The 16,382-nt window shown below is 41.0% G+C and overlaps 1 protein-coding gene across 3 annotated transcripts in view; it reads left to right on the forward strand.

Annotated features, from left to right (window-relative positions):
* Window positions 1-7,793: 7,793 nt before the first annotated feature.
* The window catches only part of Sec22a (SEC22 homolog A, vesicle trafficking protein), a 54,146-nt gene continuing 45,557 nt past the window's right edge, over window positions 7,794-16,382 (forward strand). The window contains exons 1-2 of one of the 3 annotated variants that reach the window (XM_027412771.2): window positions 7,794-7,908; window positions 14,579-14,777. In XM_027412771.2, the coding sequence (XP_027268572.1) occupies window positions 14,596-14,777 (182 nt within the window). In that variant the 5' untranslated portion in view covers window positions 7,794-7,908; window positions 14,579-14,595. Of the gene's footprint in view, window positions 7,909-8,131; window positions 8,267-10,984; window positions 11,062-14,578; window positions 14,778-16,382 lie in introns of those variants that run through there. The other 2 variants (XM_027412773.2, XM_035444586.1) reach the window with 2 other exon arrangements.

Consider the following 16,382-nt stretch of genomic DNA (forward strand, 5'->3'; position numbering starts at 1 on the left):
ATTTTTACATTTATTAATTTTACTTTATGTGTATCAATGTTTTGCCTGCATTCATGTATGTGTACCTCATGTGTACCTGTTGGATTCCCTGGAACTGGACTTACAGTTGGTTGTGAGCCACCATGTGGTGTTGGGAATTGAACCCTCAGGCTTTTTGTGTTGAGCCATCTTAACAGGTCTCTTCCTCTTTTTTTTAAGGGCACTTATCATAAAGGTCCTGTGGTTGTTTGAAAGAAGATGACCTCCCCCCAAGGGAATGTCACTATTAGGAGGTGTGGCTTTGCTTAGTGTGACTGTCAGTTGACCTCCTGTTGCCTGAAAGATGTAGCACTCTCAGCCTCAGCACCATGTCTGCCTGCACACCACCATGCTCCCATCATGATGACAATGGACTGAACCTCTGAAACCGTGAGACACCCTAGTTAAATGTTTTCTTTATAAGCATTGTTGTGATCTTGGTGTCTCCTCACAGCAATAGAAAACCCTAAGACAGGTCCCATCCTCAAGACCTAGCATAGCCTCCATTACCTCCCAAAGGTACAGTGTACAACAACAACCCTCACAGAGGGATCAGAATCTCAGATTGTGAATTTGGAGGGCATAGGCATTCAGCCCAGATGATTCTTCGGATTGTACCACCTGTATTAGCTGTAGTTCATCTTGCTACCTCCCCTTCTCAAAGTTTTCCCTCAGGAAGAAGGGCCACTTCATTCCTGGAGAAATGAGTTGAAGCACCTCCCTGCGTTGGGGTAGTTATGGAGTCTATCCCACTTGGTGATTTATAAACGTTGCAACGGTTATTTAAGTAAACATTCACATGTTGTCCAAGATCTGAGCTTTAAGTGGCATCTGTATACTTCTGATTTGTCCCCTTCGTTTGTTGTCATTTCCTTGCTTTTTGACAATGACCCAGACTCACATGGTCCTTTCTCTGCCCTCACCCTGAGAGTATGACACCACCTCCAATTTCTGGTTTCTTTACTGGAAGTGGCATTTTAAAACTCTTATTTTAATTTCTTTTCCTAACACAGGAGACTGGGCTCCTATTTTCCGAATGTATGTACTCATTTGCCCAGCCCTAGAAAAAACAATGAACTGGGAAGAAAACTCTGCATTACGAGAGAGAAGATGGCTCAGTGGGTATAGGTGCTTGGCATCGACACTAAGTTTAATTCCAAGGGCAAAGAGAATCAACTCTTAAGTTTCCCATTGTGGCACACACTTTCACAAAATACAATTGAAAAAAGTTTAAAAAAGAAAATAGCTGGATCATTCAATAACCCCTAAAAAATGCATGTACTCCTGTTGTCCCCAACCCCTGTCAAAGAATGTGCCTTTCACACATATTTCTTCAAATTATTTTTGTGGCCGTGAATGTGATCTCCCTTGGTGATTATACTATGTGCACTTGAAAGGAAATGAATTCTGCTGTTGTCTACTGAAGTATGCCACCATGGTAAATTGCTCATCTTCTATGTCCTTACTGGCTTTCATCTACTTCTTCCATCACTAGAGAAGGAGGCATGCTGAAATCTCCATGGATAATTGTGAGTGTATCTCTTTCTCCCTTCAGGTTATCAGTGTCTGTTCTATGTGCTTTTCTTTCTGATGTCATTACAAGACAAAACTCTTCCACCTTGATGGTATTCCCAGTTCTCATGTTCACTTTGATACTAACATGGCTAGTTTCACTTTATTTTGTTTAGCTGTTGTGTTTTCTCTTCTAAAAAATATTCTCATTGTTAACATAGCTGTCACTGTTGAAGAAGACTTCTTGTAAAGAGTATAGGTTGGGTTGTACCTTTAAAAATTACAATATGGTAACATTTGCCTTTTATGTGGGACGTTGAGGGCTTTTGCTTTTTATATAAACTGTCCATGTGGTTGAGACTGAGTATATCATGTTGATGTCTGCTCAAATTGAGTTTTGCTCCAGTTTTCCCTGTTTTGTTTTTGGGAGGAATGGACAGGGTTGGATTGTGTAACTTAGGGTGGCCTAGAGCTCACTGTCCAGCCCAGGCTGGCCTTGAACTTGTGACAGCCTTCCTGCTCAGCATCCTGAGGGCTGGGATTACAAGCATGAGCCACCATGACCAATGTTCTTTTCTTCTTTTGAGTTGTTTCTGGTACGCCATCATAACAAAGATTTATTGTTATCTTATGTGTATGCATATTTTATCTGCATGTTTGTGTACCACATGCATGCACTGTCTAAGGAGGCCAGAAAAGGGCATCAGAGCCTCTGGAACTGGAGTTACAGGCAATTGCTAGCTGCCGTGTGGTTACTGGGAATGGAACTCAGGTCCTATGCAAGAGCAACAAGCGCTCTTAACCTCTAACCACATTTCTAGCCTCTGGCACTCCATTCTTAACAACTAATAAGCTTTTGAGTACCTCTATTTTCCTTGTACTGTATCCCATGTTCAAATAATATTGCATCATTTTATGTGTGTCATAAGAAGCTTGTATCAGTCAGATATCCATATTTGTCGTCCCTGTACACATGTATAATTGGTTGTTTTCTTTTATTTTTTCACTCTCCTTTACTTGTTGTTCTTTGCTCTTTTGGGGGCCTGACAACCAGGTCCCAAATAAACCACACATAGAGTCTTATTCTAACTTATGAATGCCCAGCCTTAGCTTGGCTTGTTTCTAGCCAGCTTTTCTTGTAAATTATCTTGTCTTCCTTTTGCCACTGGGCTTTTACCTTTCTCTATTTCTGTATGTCTTTTCTTTTCTGTTTATTCCCTGTCTGTCTGATCCTCCTCCTAGATTTCTCTTACTATTTATTCTCTCAGCTTGCCAGCCCTGACTATCCTTGCTCCTGCCTTGGTATTGGTCATTCAGCTCTTTATTACACCAATCAGGTGTTTTAGACAAAGTAACACGGCTTCACAGAGTTAAACAAATGCAACATATCTTTCCATCATTAAACAAATGTTCCACAGCATAAGCAAATGTTACACATCTTAAAATAATATTCTAAAACAGTAAAGCTTATGGGCACATTTTATATAAAGGACTTGAGCATCTTTGGGTAACAAGGCCCTCGTGGTCCTGAAGGTCTCCACAGATGCTGAGCCACAGATAACCTTACCCCTCCCTTTGTGAGGATGTTGACAATGTTTTATTTTAAATGGCTGATTATATTAGATAAAAGCCCTAAAGAAATCATTATATAAATTTGCATAATAATAGTTTCCAGTTCACATGATTATTTTTGGTTCTTATTTATTTTTATTTACTTTGTGTGTTTGAGTATTTTGTTCACATGTATGTCTGTGTACCATGTTCAGTCCTGGTGCCTGTGGAGGTGTAAAGAGGGCACTGGATTCCTAGAACTGGATTTATGGACAGCTGTGAGATGCCATGTGAGTGCTGGGAATTGAACCTGAGTCCTCCACAAGAACAAGTTCTCTTAACTGCTGAGCCATCTCTCCAGCCCTATTTTGGGTTCTTTTTTTAGTTTCCTTTTAGAATAATTTTATTTAATTTGAAAGCTTTCTTTCTTCCTTTTAAAAGCTAGTGGGTATATAGCTGAAGCTGGCCTTGAACTTCCAATCCTCCTATCTCCACCTCTCAGTGTGATTACAGGTGTGTGCCACCATGCTTAGTCTAGGCAATGTTAACGTTCATTGAATTTCAGATATTGTAACAACAAATTCTCTCATTTTTTTGTTTGCCAGAAGATACCATTATTTCCTACCCATTTTTGATGCAATTTTATCTGGCAACAAATTTGAGGTTAACAGTGTTTTTCAGAACTTTAGACTGTGTTCCATGATGTTTGGTTTCCTTTCTTTCTGATGTGAAGTCAGCATTACTTGTTATCTTTGGATTCTATTTGCAATGTGACTGTTTTTGGTAGTTTCTTATGTTATTTATGTATTTGTTTGTTTTGAGACAAGATTTCAGTGTGGACTTTAGCTGGTCTAGAATTCACTATTTAGACTAGGCTCTGAAACTCACAAAGACCTGCCTACCCCTACCTGCCAAGTGCTAGAATTAAAGGGATGTGTCACCAGGCCCAGGTTACATTAGAATGAATGTATATTGTGTGTGAGTATGTGTGTGTGTGTGTGTGTGTGTGTGTGTGTGTGTGTGTGTGTGTGTGTTGTGTGTGTGTGTGTTACACATGTGCATCAGTGTGTGTGCTCAAATGTGTGTGTGCTCTTGTGCATGTGCACCTCACCTCTCTCTCTCTCTCTCTCTCTCTCTCTCTCTCTCTCTCTCGTTTTTATTTTGCAATGTTTTCTGACTTTTGGCAGTAACTAAATGGCTTAAAAGTAAAATACCATGTGGGTGCTGGGAAACCAAAACTCAGGTCCTCTGCAGGAGCAGGGTGCTCCTAACGACTGAGTCACCCCTCCAGTCCTCTTCTTTCTTTTAAGACTTAAATTTCATGTTGTCAAGTACTTGAATTACTTGAAGAGCAGTTTTTCAATGTTATTTGGGTATAATTTAGCCTTATTTCCAAAGTGTGGCTTATCTAGGGTCCCTCTACCATATGCTCTAGGTTTCTAATGAGTTTTTTCCTGGCCTAATTAGTCAGAACTTGAACATTTCCGAACTCCTTTGAAACTCTCGTAGTTGTTTCAGTTTAAACTTTCTAGTAGCTGCTATTTGCCAGTCCCAGAGTTGCTCTTTAAGCCCACACATAGGTCCAAGGGAACCTTCATGTACACTTCTGGTGCTCTTTCTCTGGCATTCTGCTTTCAAATTAAAGCTCTTTTAATCTAGTTTCCATCCCGCCTTACCTTGAGGCTGTAACTGTGCTTCTAGCCTGTGCTTCCATAATTAACCCCAGAAAGCAATCTGGGGAAATCTGGAGGATCAGCCTGTTGGCTTCTTTCTATGAACACAATGTGACTATGCTGGAATTGGAAAATGCCTGCAGGCACTTGTTTCTCAGACATGGTCTTGTTTTCTTTTGATCATGCTTTGAGATTTTGTCTGATAATAGTGGCACATGAGTGTCTGAGTTACTCTTAACACTTTAAAGATATAAACTTTATATACAAAAATTTACATAAATCATAAGCATACAGCTTAAGGAAGTGTTGTTAATAGGTTGCAATGAATAACCAGTGTCTAGATAAAGAAAAACACCAATTTTCTATTTCAAATATTAATAATACCCAAGGCTAACCAACATCCTGCCTTTGATTTTTAAATATTATACAAGTGGAGTCATGTAACATGTGCTTTTGTGTCTGGTTAGTTCACTCTTGGGAGTTGTATATATCTGTGAATTGTTTGCTCTTTTTCCTTAAACTATGTGAATAGTCTGTATCACCTATTTACTCTAAAGACAGCTTTATATATATGAATACGTTTCTGTTGAAAGTATATCTCAGAGTGGAATTCTATGTTAATTCATACTAAGAACTGGCAAATGTATAATTAGTTCAGATCTTCCCTCTGAGCTCTAGGCATACTTATCCAAAACTGCTTGACATTCCCATTTATAGGTCTCTCAAATTTAGCATAGCCTCACACATTTGCTACTCTTTGTGAATCTAAATGGCTTCTTAATCCATCTAGTTACCTAGGAAGCCATCTTTAGTAGTCCTCTTTTTTTTTTACTTGCTCCAGAAAATCTGTCCATTAAGTCCCATGAATTCCTTCTACGATTTATTTATATCTTGAAATTATCCATCTCTTTCTACCTCTACTGCCATTATTCGAGTTCAAGCAACACATTTGTGGTCTTGACCAATACAACTGCCTCCAAAGTGACCCATCAGTAATCCTTCTTGCCCTCCAACAATCTATTCTCCATAAGCAGAGTGAGCTTTAAAATATGTAAATCAGATCCCACTTAACAGTCTTTATTAGCTCCTCATTGATCTTAGAGTATGTTGCTGATTACCGTATGAACTGTATAAAGTAGTCCAAGAGAGTTTAGCCCTTGTCTCATCTCAGCCTAAACTTCTTGTTCCTACATAATCCCTGAGGATTAATTAATAGCTGAGATTATTAATTATTAATTATTAATAGCTGAGATTAAACATGGTGACCAAAAACAACTTGGGAGTGAAAGGAAGTAAGGGCAGGAACTCAAGCCAGGCATCTGGAGGAAGGAACTGAAGTAGAAGCCATGGAGGAGTGCTGCCTATGGGCTTGCTCTCTAAGGCTTGCTCAGCCTGTTTTCTCCTACAACCTAGAACTACTGGCTCTGGTGTAGCACTGCCCTCAGTGGGCTGGGCCCTCCTATAGCAATCACCAATCACAGTACCATCCCACAGACTTGCCCCCAGGCTTTTTTTTTTTTTTTCAGAGGCATTTTCTAAATTAAGATTCCCTCTCCCATCAATGTTAAGCTTTGTATCAAGCTGACAGACAAACCAGCCCACCTTCCTAGGACAATCCAAATTTTCACAAATCATGTTCCTGGACCCAGAACATTCTTTTTTTTTATATTATTTTTCTTTTTTCCTTTTTTTATTAGAAAAAAATTATTTTACATGTCAATCCCAGTTCCCTCTCTCTCCCCTCCTCCCCTCCCCCCCCCACTAATGCCCTACCTATCCCATAGCCTTTCTGCTCACCAGGGAGGGTGAGGCCTTCCATAGGGGTCTTCAAAGTCTGTCATATTCTTTGGGATAGGGCCTAGGCCAACCCCCTTGTGTCTAGGATCAGGGAGTATCCCCCCATGTGGGATGGGCTCCTAAAGTTCATTCCTATGGTAGCCATAAGTACTGATCCACTACAAGAGGTCCCAAGGTCTCCTCACTGACACCCACGTTCAGGGGGTCTGGATCAGTCCCATGCTGGTTTCCCAGCTATCAGTCTGGGGACCAAGAGTTTTCCCTTGTTCAGGCCAGTTGTTTCTGTGGGTTTCACCAGCCTGGTATGGACCCCTTTGCTCATCAGTCCTTCTTCTCTGCTTCTGGATCAGTTCAGTCCAAGGTTTAGCTGTGGGAAGAACAGAAGAGAACAAGATAAGAGATAATATAATAGAAGGAGATATTATAAATTCAAAGAGAAATCAGGCACTAGGGAAATGTCTGGAGGGCTACAAAGATGACACCAGCTAACAATCTAAGCAACAGAGGGGAGGCTACCTTAAATGCCCTCTCCTGATAATGAGATTGATGACTAATTCATATGCCAGCATATAGCCTTCATCCAGCAGTTGGTGGAAATAGAAGCAGACCCAGAACATTCTTAAAGATCCCTTAATATGTCTTGACTTTAAAGGCACTTATTCAGGGAGTTCTTTCCTGACACTCAATTAATTCATCAGTACACCTATTAAGTTTTCTTCTCTGTACCAATCACATAGTATATTTCTGTACCAGTTTTTCTAGTGCCTCTTGCTCCGATTACACCTTAAAAGGAGTGCTGTGAACATTCCTGTATAACATGCTTAACATGCTGCTTGACACTTGATAGGCATTCAGTATACGTTTGTTTAATAATACATGACCTCTAGAAGGCTGGGCGGGAGTAGGGGTGGGGCTACTGGGGCCAGCATGTGTCATTTGTCTGTCTTGGAAAGTTTGTGTAGTGGCTGACGGGGAAAGGTCCTTATCCTGTTCATCAGAGAGAGCTTTTCCTCTGTCCCAAGTGGCGCATGAGAGAAACTGCTTCCAGACACGAAGCAGCAGGTGAAGGAGACTAGCCTTATTTCCCAGGGACAGCCTAATTTTGTCCTCAGGAGACTAGGCATTCTCCTGGTGCAGGTGCATAAGAACCTGCCAATCTCCGCTGGAGGGGGCGGAGATAGGGCGGGCCTCGGAAGGGGGCGTGCCATTGGGTGCTTCCCACGGAACCTGATTGGCCCGAGTGAACTCCGCCCTCACCAGCCACGTTGGACACGGGCAACCCCGCTGGGAGGCCCCTCCCGGCCCCACAATGCACTGCGTGGCGCGTCACTCGGAGCGGCGAGTCCCAGCGCGACAGGTACGGCCCGGCCCCTCTTTTCAGCCTCCTCGGGGTCTCCGGGATCCCTGGCCGGCCGCTCGCGCCGCTCTCGGCGTTCCACCCTGGCCTGACCGGTACTTCCCGAGCCGGAGCTGAGCGGCGGTGGCGGCGGAGTTAGAGGGCTGGTGTGCGGGTCCCGGGTCCCTGAGACCCGGGGCTGTCAGCCGCGCGGGCGGCGGTTGCTGTCTGGCAGGCCTGTCCCGGGATGGGCGGACGCAGTCGGGGCGGCTGACGGGGAGTGCTGGCGCCCCGGGCTGCCAGCGAGCGGACTCACTGCCATAGATGTCAGAAGCACACGGATTCACCCGGGCTTGTAGGTGGCCCGAGAGAGCTTGAGGTGGCTGGCATTCCTAGTTCTTTTTTGGGGCGGGGCAGCTTGTACCAGTGGCGTACCCTGCGATTTGTGGAGTCCGAATGGGCGCTGAGGTTGGAGATCGCCCACGTTGGCTCAGGGAAACCCCTCGAGGCCCTGTCTGATGGTACTTTGCGACACTGTGTGGCAGAAAAAAAAAGACCTGAGTTATTGGCTCCACAAGTGGGGGATCTCCGGAGGGGGCCAAGCTGTAGCTTGCGCGAATCTCTCTCAGTAAAAGCAGCTTAGGACTTGATTGCCTGCTGCTTAGCTTCCGGGATCAGCATCACCTGGAGCAGGTAGAACTCTTCAGAACCAGCCCCTGCTGTGCTTAATTTTGAGCAGAGTCCAGTGTCGGTGGGCCGTGCTACACGTGATAGAATTCCAGCGGATGAACAGAGCAAACATTTTAAAAAATGGAATCAATTTCGGGTTACTGGTACCCACTGGTGTGCCAGCGCTGTGAGCAGTTAGGCGGTATCTTAAACATTACTTAGAACTTACCGTGTGTAGAGGAAGATTCAGAACTGAACCTGACACCCGTGACCATGTCCAAAGTGATTGAGACGTCAGGCTTTTCCCACTTAAGACGATCATGCCAGTTTAGTAACTTTATTTTTAGAGACTGCTTAAAGTTTAAGTATGTTTTAGGTTGATGTATGAAAAAAAAAAAACAAACTCGTGTCAGAGAGATACTTGTGACCTTTCTTTCCGTGTCGATAAGAAGTTAGGGTGTGTTTAGAGGTAATGTTTCATGAAGTTGTTAGAATCAGACCTCCTACTTACTCATCCGTGAGTTGAACAAATGCCTTAAGCTTTTGGGACTTGTGTTTCCTCCAAAGCAAAATGAAACTAATACCTAACCTCAGAGGTTCCTGGAAGGCTCAAATGAGGCGAATGAAGTGCTTGGTCTGTACCTGTCAGTAGTAAGGACAGCAGAACACTTAAAATAGAACTTCGGAGGTTGTGCCAGGTGCTTTTCATAAGCGTAAGACGTAGAGGCTGGTAGTGATCTTAAAAAGAGCCTCATGGAGATAGGGTTTACTCATAGCCATAGTTCCGAGGTGAAGATATTGAGGTTTGGAAAGCAAAGCTTGTCAAGGTAATGTGACAGGTATGTGGTAGAGCCTGGCTTTAAATCTGGGAATATGACTTCTTTGTATTTAATTTATTTATTTTGCACATCCTGTGTGTGCATGTGTATGCCTGTATGTATATTCAAATGTGTGTTGGCACAATGTTGTGTGCAGGTGTATATGAAGGTTGGGTGTTGATGTCCAGTGTCTTCTCTGATTGCCCTCTACTTAATTGAGGCAGGATGTTTTTTGTTTGTTTGTTTTGTTGTTGTTGTTGTTGTTGTTTTAACCTGGAGCTTGCCAATTTCAGTCAGTCCAGCTAGCTGACCTGCCTGGAAGATCCCACCTCTTTTGGATAACCTAGCTTGCCTAGTCTTCACTTAGTTCTAAGGATCTGGACACTAGTCCTCATGATTGCATAGTAATCATGTTTTGCCACTGAGGAATCTCCCCAGCCTGAACTTGACTTTTTAATCACCATACTGTGTTGCCTTTCAAAGAAAATGTCCCTATTTATTGTTATTTTAAAATGATCAGCTGATCCAGGTCTTATGATGCAAGCCTGTAATCCTAGCACTTGGGAGGTGGAGACAGGAGGATCAGGAGTTCAAGGCAAGCCTTTGGCTACATAGTGAGTTCAAACCAGGCTGGGGCTTTGTGAAGCTTTGTCTAAATTGAAAAACATTTAAAACATAGGACTTTTTTTTTCTTTCTTTCTTTTTTTTTTTTTTTTTTTTTTTTTTTTTTTTTTTTTTTTTGCTGCTTGCTGCTTTCCTGGTTACAGCACAGCGATGGAGATTTGTGAGGCACTTAGGCTTAAGTATCAGTCCTGCCGTATATTAGAGGTGAAGTTGAGCAAATGTCAGTTTTCTTATCTATGAAATGGAAGTTATACTTACCTCTCTGAACTGTATGGCACTGACATCTGCACATATGTTAGGACCCCTGTCTCTAATAGTGTGTATATTCTGTTGTGGAGCTTGAGGTTTTACACATAGTGTTTAGTGCAGGTGCCCACAATAGAAGCAAGCAGTAAGGACAGCTAATGAGGAAGACAGTACTGGCAAAACATCACAATAAATTCTGATAGTCCTTGGTACTCCTTTCTTTTCATTCAATCTTCCAGTCTGAGCATTGCAATTAATATGGTCAACTAAGTTCAATCAGTCTGACTCCACCCTTTGCACTCACTTATAATTCTCACAGAGTTCAGGATTATTAAGTTAACTAAATATGTAGCAAGTTAGTTTTTCCAAATTTTGGTGCTATCATTAATGTAAAATGATTTGGTGAGCTGAGGATCATTTTAAAAAAGCAAGCCACCAAAATATTTAATATGCATGTAAACAAAACAAAATTTTACTTATTTTAACTTAGATTTAGGGAAAAAAAACCCTAATGTCTCAAACTGATTTTGTAGACATTGTTGTTAAAAATATAGGATAGCCAGTTGAGAGACTGGTATTTGGTAAATAAGAAATAGTACAGGAGAGATCCAGATAAGCATCCTGAAAGTGGTACTTGAGTGCTAAAGCTTGGAATGTGATTAACTCAAATAAAAGATGAGTGACCCCAGCATAAAACATCTGTAGAAAACTTTTCTATTTAAATTTCACTACCTTTTTAGAAATATCCCTTGACACTTTGAGCCCAAGATCATTGCCTGACAGCCTTCTGAAGGAGAGGGGTCAACTTGAGAGGTTGGTAAGTGTCCCCTTAATTGATGTTTGGGGACTTTCCTTAGTGTTTGCAGCTCTGCCTAGATTCTAATTTGGACTCTTCTCTCTATAATTGCTGCTGGGAGGAAATGCCGAGCACTCCTTGGACTTTCTGTGAGGTTTCTGTTATCTAAAGACAACTCTAATGTTTTCTTTTTTAAGTGAAGGAAAGAGGAACCATGTCTGAAAAATGCATTTGGTCCTGGTAGGAAAAATCTGTTGTCCTTTCCAAAGCTTCCCTCTTCTTTCTTTGGTTCTGTTCTCTTCCTAGATTTTCTCAGACCACACTGCCTAGCTCTGCTTTCATAGAGGCACATTCCTGTTTTTTTTTTTTTTTCTGTTTACTTTTTAAATATACTCCCTTAAGAATCCCAAGTAAAACTTTTAAAAAGTGTGGTATGATCAGTTGAAAGAGACTGTTTATCCTAAGGTGATTAAAACTTCATTGTCCGTTGGATATTTATCCTAGTTGTTTTTTCTTTCTTGTTTCTTACTCCTTATTCTTGCTGTTCTTGTTCTTCTTGGTGTTCTTTTCCTCGTTAATTTGTTTGGATGATAAATCATTAGTTTACTCTGGGTAAGGGGAGTGAGAGTTAACTTTTTCTCCATAGAAAAATTTTTTTTATTACTGATAAGTAGAAACAACCCTCTGACAGTCTGACAGCCTTTTAGGACTTTGACAGCAGTGTTATGCTTCTGTTTACTAAAAATATATTTCTTTTTCTTTCTTTCGTTTCCTTTTTTTTTTTTTTTAAGAAATCTCTGAATACATGTTTGTCTAAAAAATTTTAAGACAGGGCTTTGGGATATAGCCTTGTCTGGCCTTCAACTCATGATCCCCCTTTTTCTGCCCTCCTAAGTGATAAGATTATAGTTATGTGTCACTTTATCTGGTAAAATAGGTTTTATCCTGCTTCAAATATTTTTAACTTATCACATCAGGATTTTATCACATTATTAAACCTTTTCTTTTTAGAAAGCTTTGAGTTGCTGCATTTTATTATGTCATATGGACAAACTATAATTTATTTATTTATTTATTTATTTATTTTTTTATTTATTTTGGTTTTTCGAGACAGGATTTCTCTGTGGTTTTGGAGGCTTTCCTGGAACTAGCTCTTGTAGACCAGGCTGGTCTTGCACTCACAGAGATCCGCCTGCCTCTGCCTCTGCCTCCCGAGTGCTGGGATTAAAGGCATGCATCACCAACGCCTGGCAATAATTTATTTACTTAATTGTCATCGTATGTTGGATTTTTAGATTATTTTAATTTGATTGTAAGGGTATACCTCTAAATTTTTATCTGGATTTATGATTATTTTCCTTGGGGTAAGGTTAATTTAAATTTACTACTGAACATAGTGGTATACACCTCTGGAGTCTGAGTCAGGAGGCTTATTCTGAGTTCGAGGCCAGCCTGGGCTACATAGTGAGTTCTAGGCCAGCCAGGGCTACATAGCAAGACAATGTCTCTAAATCAATCACCAATAATTACTATTAATGCTTTCCTTTTTAATTCTCAAATTTATTTTATTTTTTAATTTATTCTGTGAGAATTTATTTGACTATATTCTTTCCCTGCCCCCCTACTTTTCCTAGGTCTTCCCCCATTTTATTACCCACCCATCTTCATGTTCTCTGTCTCTTCTCTCTCTGTCTTTCTCTTTGAGATAATGTTTCTCTGTGGAACCCCGACTGACCTGGAACTCCATCTATAGTCCAGGGTGGCTTCAAATTCAGAGATCTGCCTCCTGAGTGCTGGGATTAATGGCATGTACCACTACACTGACTTCTTTCTCTCTCAAAAAACAAAAAAGCACTAAAACCAAAATAACATCAACAAAACCCCAAGGGGATTGGCTGGAGTGTGGTTGGTACTCTGCTTAGTGCCCCCTGCCCCCCACCCCCTCCCCCGGAAGAAAACTAAACTGATTTTCCTTCTACCAGCAACTATCAATTGCTATTAGCTTGGCTAGATTTTGTCTGTCTTGAGTTTATGCAGTTCTTGTGTATGCTGTCACAGTCTCTTTGAGCTTCATATGTACATCTGCCCTGTTGTATCTGGAAAATGTTATTTCCTTGAGGTCATCCTTCATCTCTGGCTTTCACATCCTCCCACCCCCATCCTCTTCTACATAGATCCCTGAGCCTTGAGGAGACAGGTATAAAGATAAAGACATCCCATTTAGGACTGAGTGTACCAAAGCTTCTCACTTTCTGCACATTGCCTGGTTGTGAGTCTCTGTGTTAATACCACCTACTCTAAGAAACAGCTTCTCGGATGAGGGTTGAGTGATGCACTCTATGGGTATAGAGATTGTTTTATATCAGTATCCATTTAACAGAATAATAGTAGTAGGTTTTCCCCTAGGCCCCTAGTCAATCTTGGTTCTCGCCCTCATTAACACTGTCAGGTATGGGTACCATTTCAAGGAGTGGACCTTAAATTCAATTTAAAAAAATTGGTTACTTCCATAACCATCTGCCACTATTGCACCTCTGGGCATAACCTGAAGGCAGTTCATTATTAGAGCTTTCATGGCTCATAGCTGGGTGAAATTGACTATTACTTTTCTCCAGTAGTTTGTATAGTACCTTCTATAGCACTATGAACACTGGCTGGTAGGGGTGAAGCATGTGTGTACCACAATGTATGTGCAGAGGGCAAAGGATAACCTAAGGCAGTGTTTCTCAACCTGTGGGTCACAACTCCTTTGGGGATCACAGGACTCTTTCACAGGGGTTGCCTAAGAACATCAGAAAACAGATATTTACAATTCATAACAATAGCAAAATTGAAGTTATGAGGTTGCAATGAAAATAATTTTATGGTTGGGGGTTATCACATGAAGAACTGTATTAAAGGGTCATAGCATTAGGAAGGTTGACAACCATTGATCTAAGATATTGGTTCTTGCATTCCCACTTTGTTTGAGACAGAGTCTCTTGTTCACTGCTATATATACCAGGCTAGATGGCCTCAGAGCTTCTGGAGACTCTTCTGTTTCCAACTCCCATCTTCCTGTAGGAGTCCTTAGGGATTATAGGATATAGGATTATATAGTCATGTCATGATTTTTCATGTGTTCTGGAAGCCAAACTCATAGCATCAGATGGCTTGCTCTGCAGATGTTACCCACTCAGCAATCTCCCCAGCTTGCAAATGTTATTTTCAAAAGCTTATTTGGGGGCTGGAGTATATCAGTGGTTAAGAGCACTTGTAGTTCTTGCAGAAGACCCCAGTACCCATGTTGCTGTCACAACTATCTGTAACTCCAGTTCCAACATACCAATTCTCTCTCTGTTTTCCAAGGATGTCAAGCATGTACATAGTGTACATAGACACATGTGGACAAACACTCAGATACATAAAATACAAATATATTTTTAAAAAGCTTTTAAAAATATTTTGTCATTTTAATTAATTCTCAGATTAGTACTAATTTAGAAAGTTTTATAGATGCTTGCCAGCTTTAGCCCTGATTTTTTTCATTTTGTCTTAGGTCTTCTGGGGGTTGAAATGTCTGTGATTTTATCTGCCTCCGTCATTCGTGTCAGAGATGGACTGCCACTGTCAGCATCTACCGATTATGAACAGAGCACAGGAATGCAGGAGTGCAGAAAGTACTTCAAAATGCTCTCAAGGAAACTTGCTCAACTTCCTGATAGATGTACACTGAAAATTGGACATTATAACATCAAGTAAGACCTCAGTTTGTTTCATTAGAGTTACTTGCCTAGAGATTGTTATTTTAATGAAATTTAAGTGGTTGCAATAGAAATGCACATTTTATTAACTCAGGAAAACTTGCAAGTCAACAGTTATGTTCTGAATTCGCACTAAGTAGTAGTCATGATGCTATCAACCTTTTTTTCAGATTCTCTGGATTTGATTCTGGCTTTAGAAGACTTTATATTACTTTTGCAGATAATGCTTCCTATGAATTGCTTGATAAGCATTATAGTTTTTACATGCTGAAGTTTGTTGCAGGCAAATTGTATGGAAAATGCTAAGTAAAGTTTTATCCTACAGGGAGGGCAAATTATCCATCTATCTATTCTTTAAGACTGGGTGATAGGAGTACTTATCCCTAGCATAGGTGTGGACTTTGGGAGCCCATACCCCATGGAGGGAGACTCCCTGAGCCTAGACACATGGGGGAGGGCCTAGGCCCTATCCCAAAGGACATGACAGACTCTGAAGACCCCCTATGGAAAGCCTCACCCTCTCTGGGGAGCAGAAAGGATATGGGATAGGTAGGGTGTTAGTTGGGGGGGGCAGGGAGGAAGGGAGGGAGAGGGAACTGGGATTGACATGTAAAACAATCTTGTTTCTAATTCAAATAAAAAAATGGAGAAAAAAGACAAAGCCTGGGTGATAGGATGAAGTTTGACTTTAATCTGTGGTGATTGAGTCAGGAAGAATGGTATTTGAACAGTAACTTTAAAAGTGAAAATAAGGCAGCTATATGAAAGGTCCTATGAATGAGGAGTAAGGCCGTACATGGCCCATACATGACCTTGATAGGCTTAAGGAATGTGAAGGAAAGAGAAAATTTAAGAATCATATGTAGATTTTTGGCCTTAGAAACTGCATGCGTAATGGGGCTAAAATGAGAAGACTGGAGAGGTTAATTGCATTTCATTGATAAGAGTTCTGTTTGGACATGTTAAATCTAAGATGCCCATTAGCCATCCAAGGGGCACAGTCAGCTGGATGTGTAAGCCTGAAGCTTAGCAAAGAGGACAAATGTGGGGGATTTAAATTTGGAAGTTAGTTTATGATTTGTAATTACTATGCAAACAAATGAGGTCATTTTGTACAGCATCCATATGAAACAATTGGAGAACAGTTAACTTTGGGGGTCCATTATGCTAATTATGAACATAGAAAGAAGCCAGATTACAAGGTCCATGTAGGTTATATAAGCAAAGAGCTTTATTATTAAGATAAGACTCCCTGTTTTGAAGAATTAAAATTCACCCAAGTCAGGACAGAGTATCTATCACAGCTCAAGTGTAGGGAAGGGAGGCAGAAGAAGCCGTCTATGTGATACTACATGGTAAGTGTGTTGTGTGACTTGGTGCTGGTGGATGAAGATTTGAAGGTAGCTATGAGACACATTTGATAACTAGTGTGGGACCAGATCCTGCATTGCCCTGAAAGTTCAAATTGAGGGAAGTTATTTTGATACAGTAGGTTTCGGGTTTGAAGAAAGTCACTTGATTAAAAAACAAGCAAAGGGAGTGGGAAATGGCACATGTATTCACTCCCTATACCCAGCAAGCAGAGACAAGCAGATTTGT

The sequence above is a fragment of the Cricetulus griseus genome, chromosome 4 (assembly GCF_003668045.3).
Source record: "Cricetulus griseus strain 17A/GY chromosome 4, alternate assembly CriGri-PICRH-1.0, whole genome shotgun sequence".
NCBI lineage: Eukaryota > Metazoa > Chordata > Mammalia > Rodentia > Cricetidae > Cricetulus > Cricetulus griseus.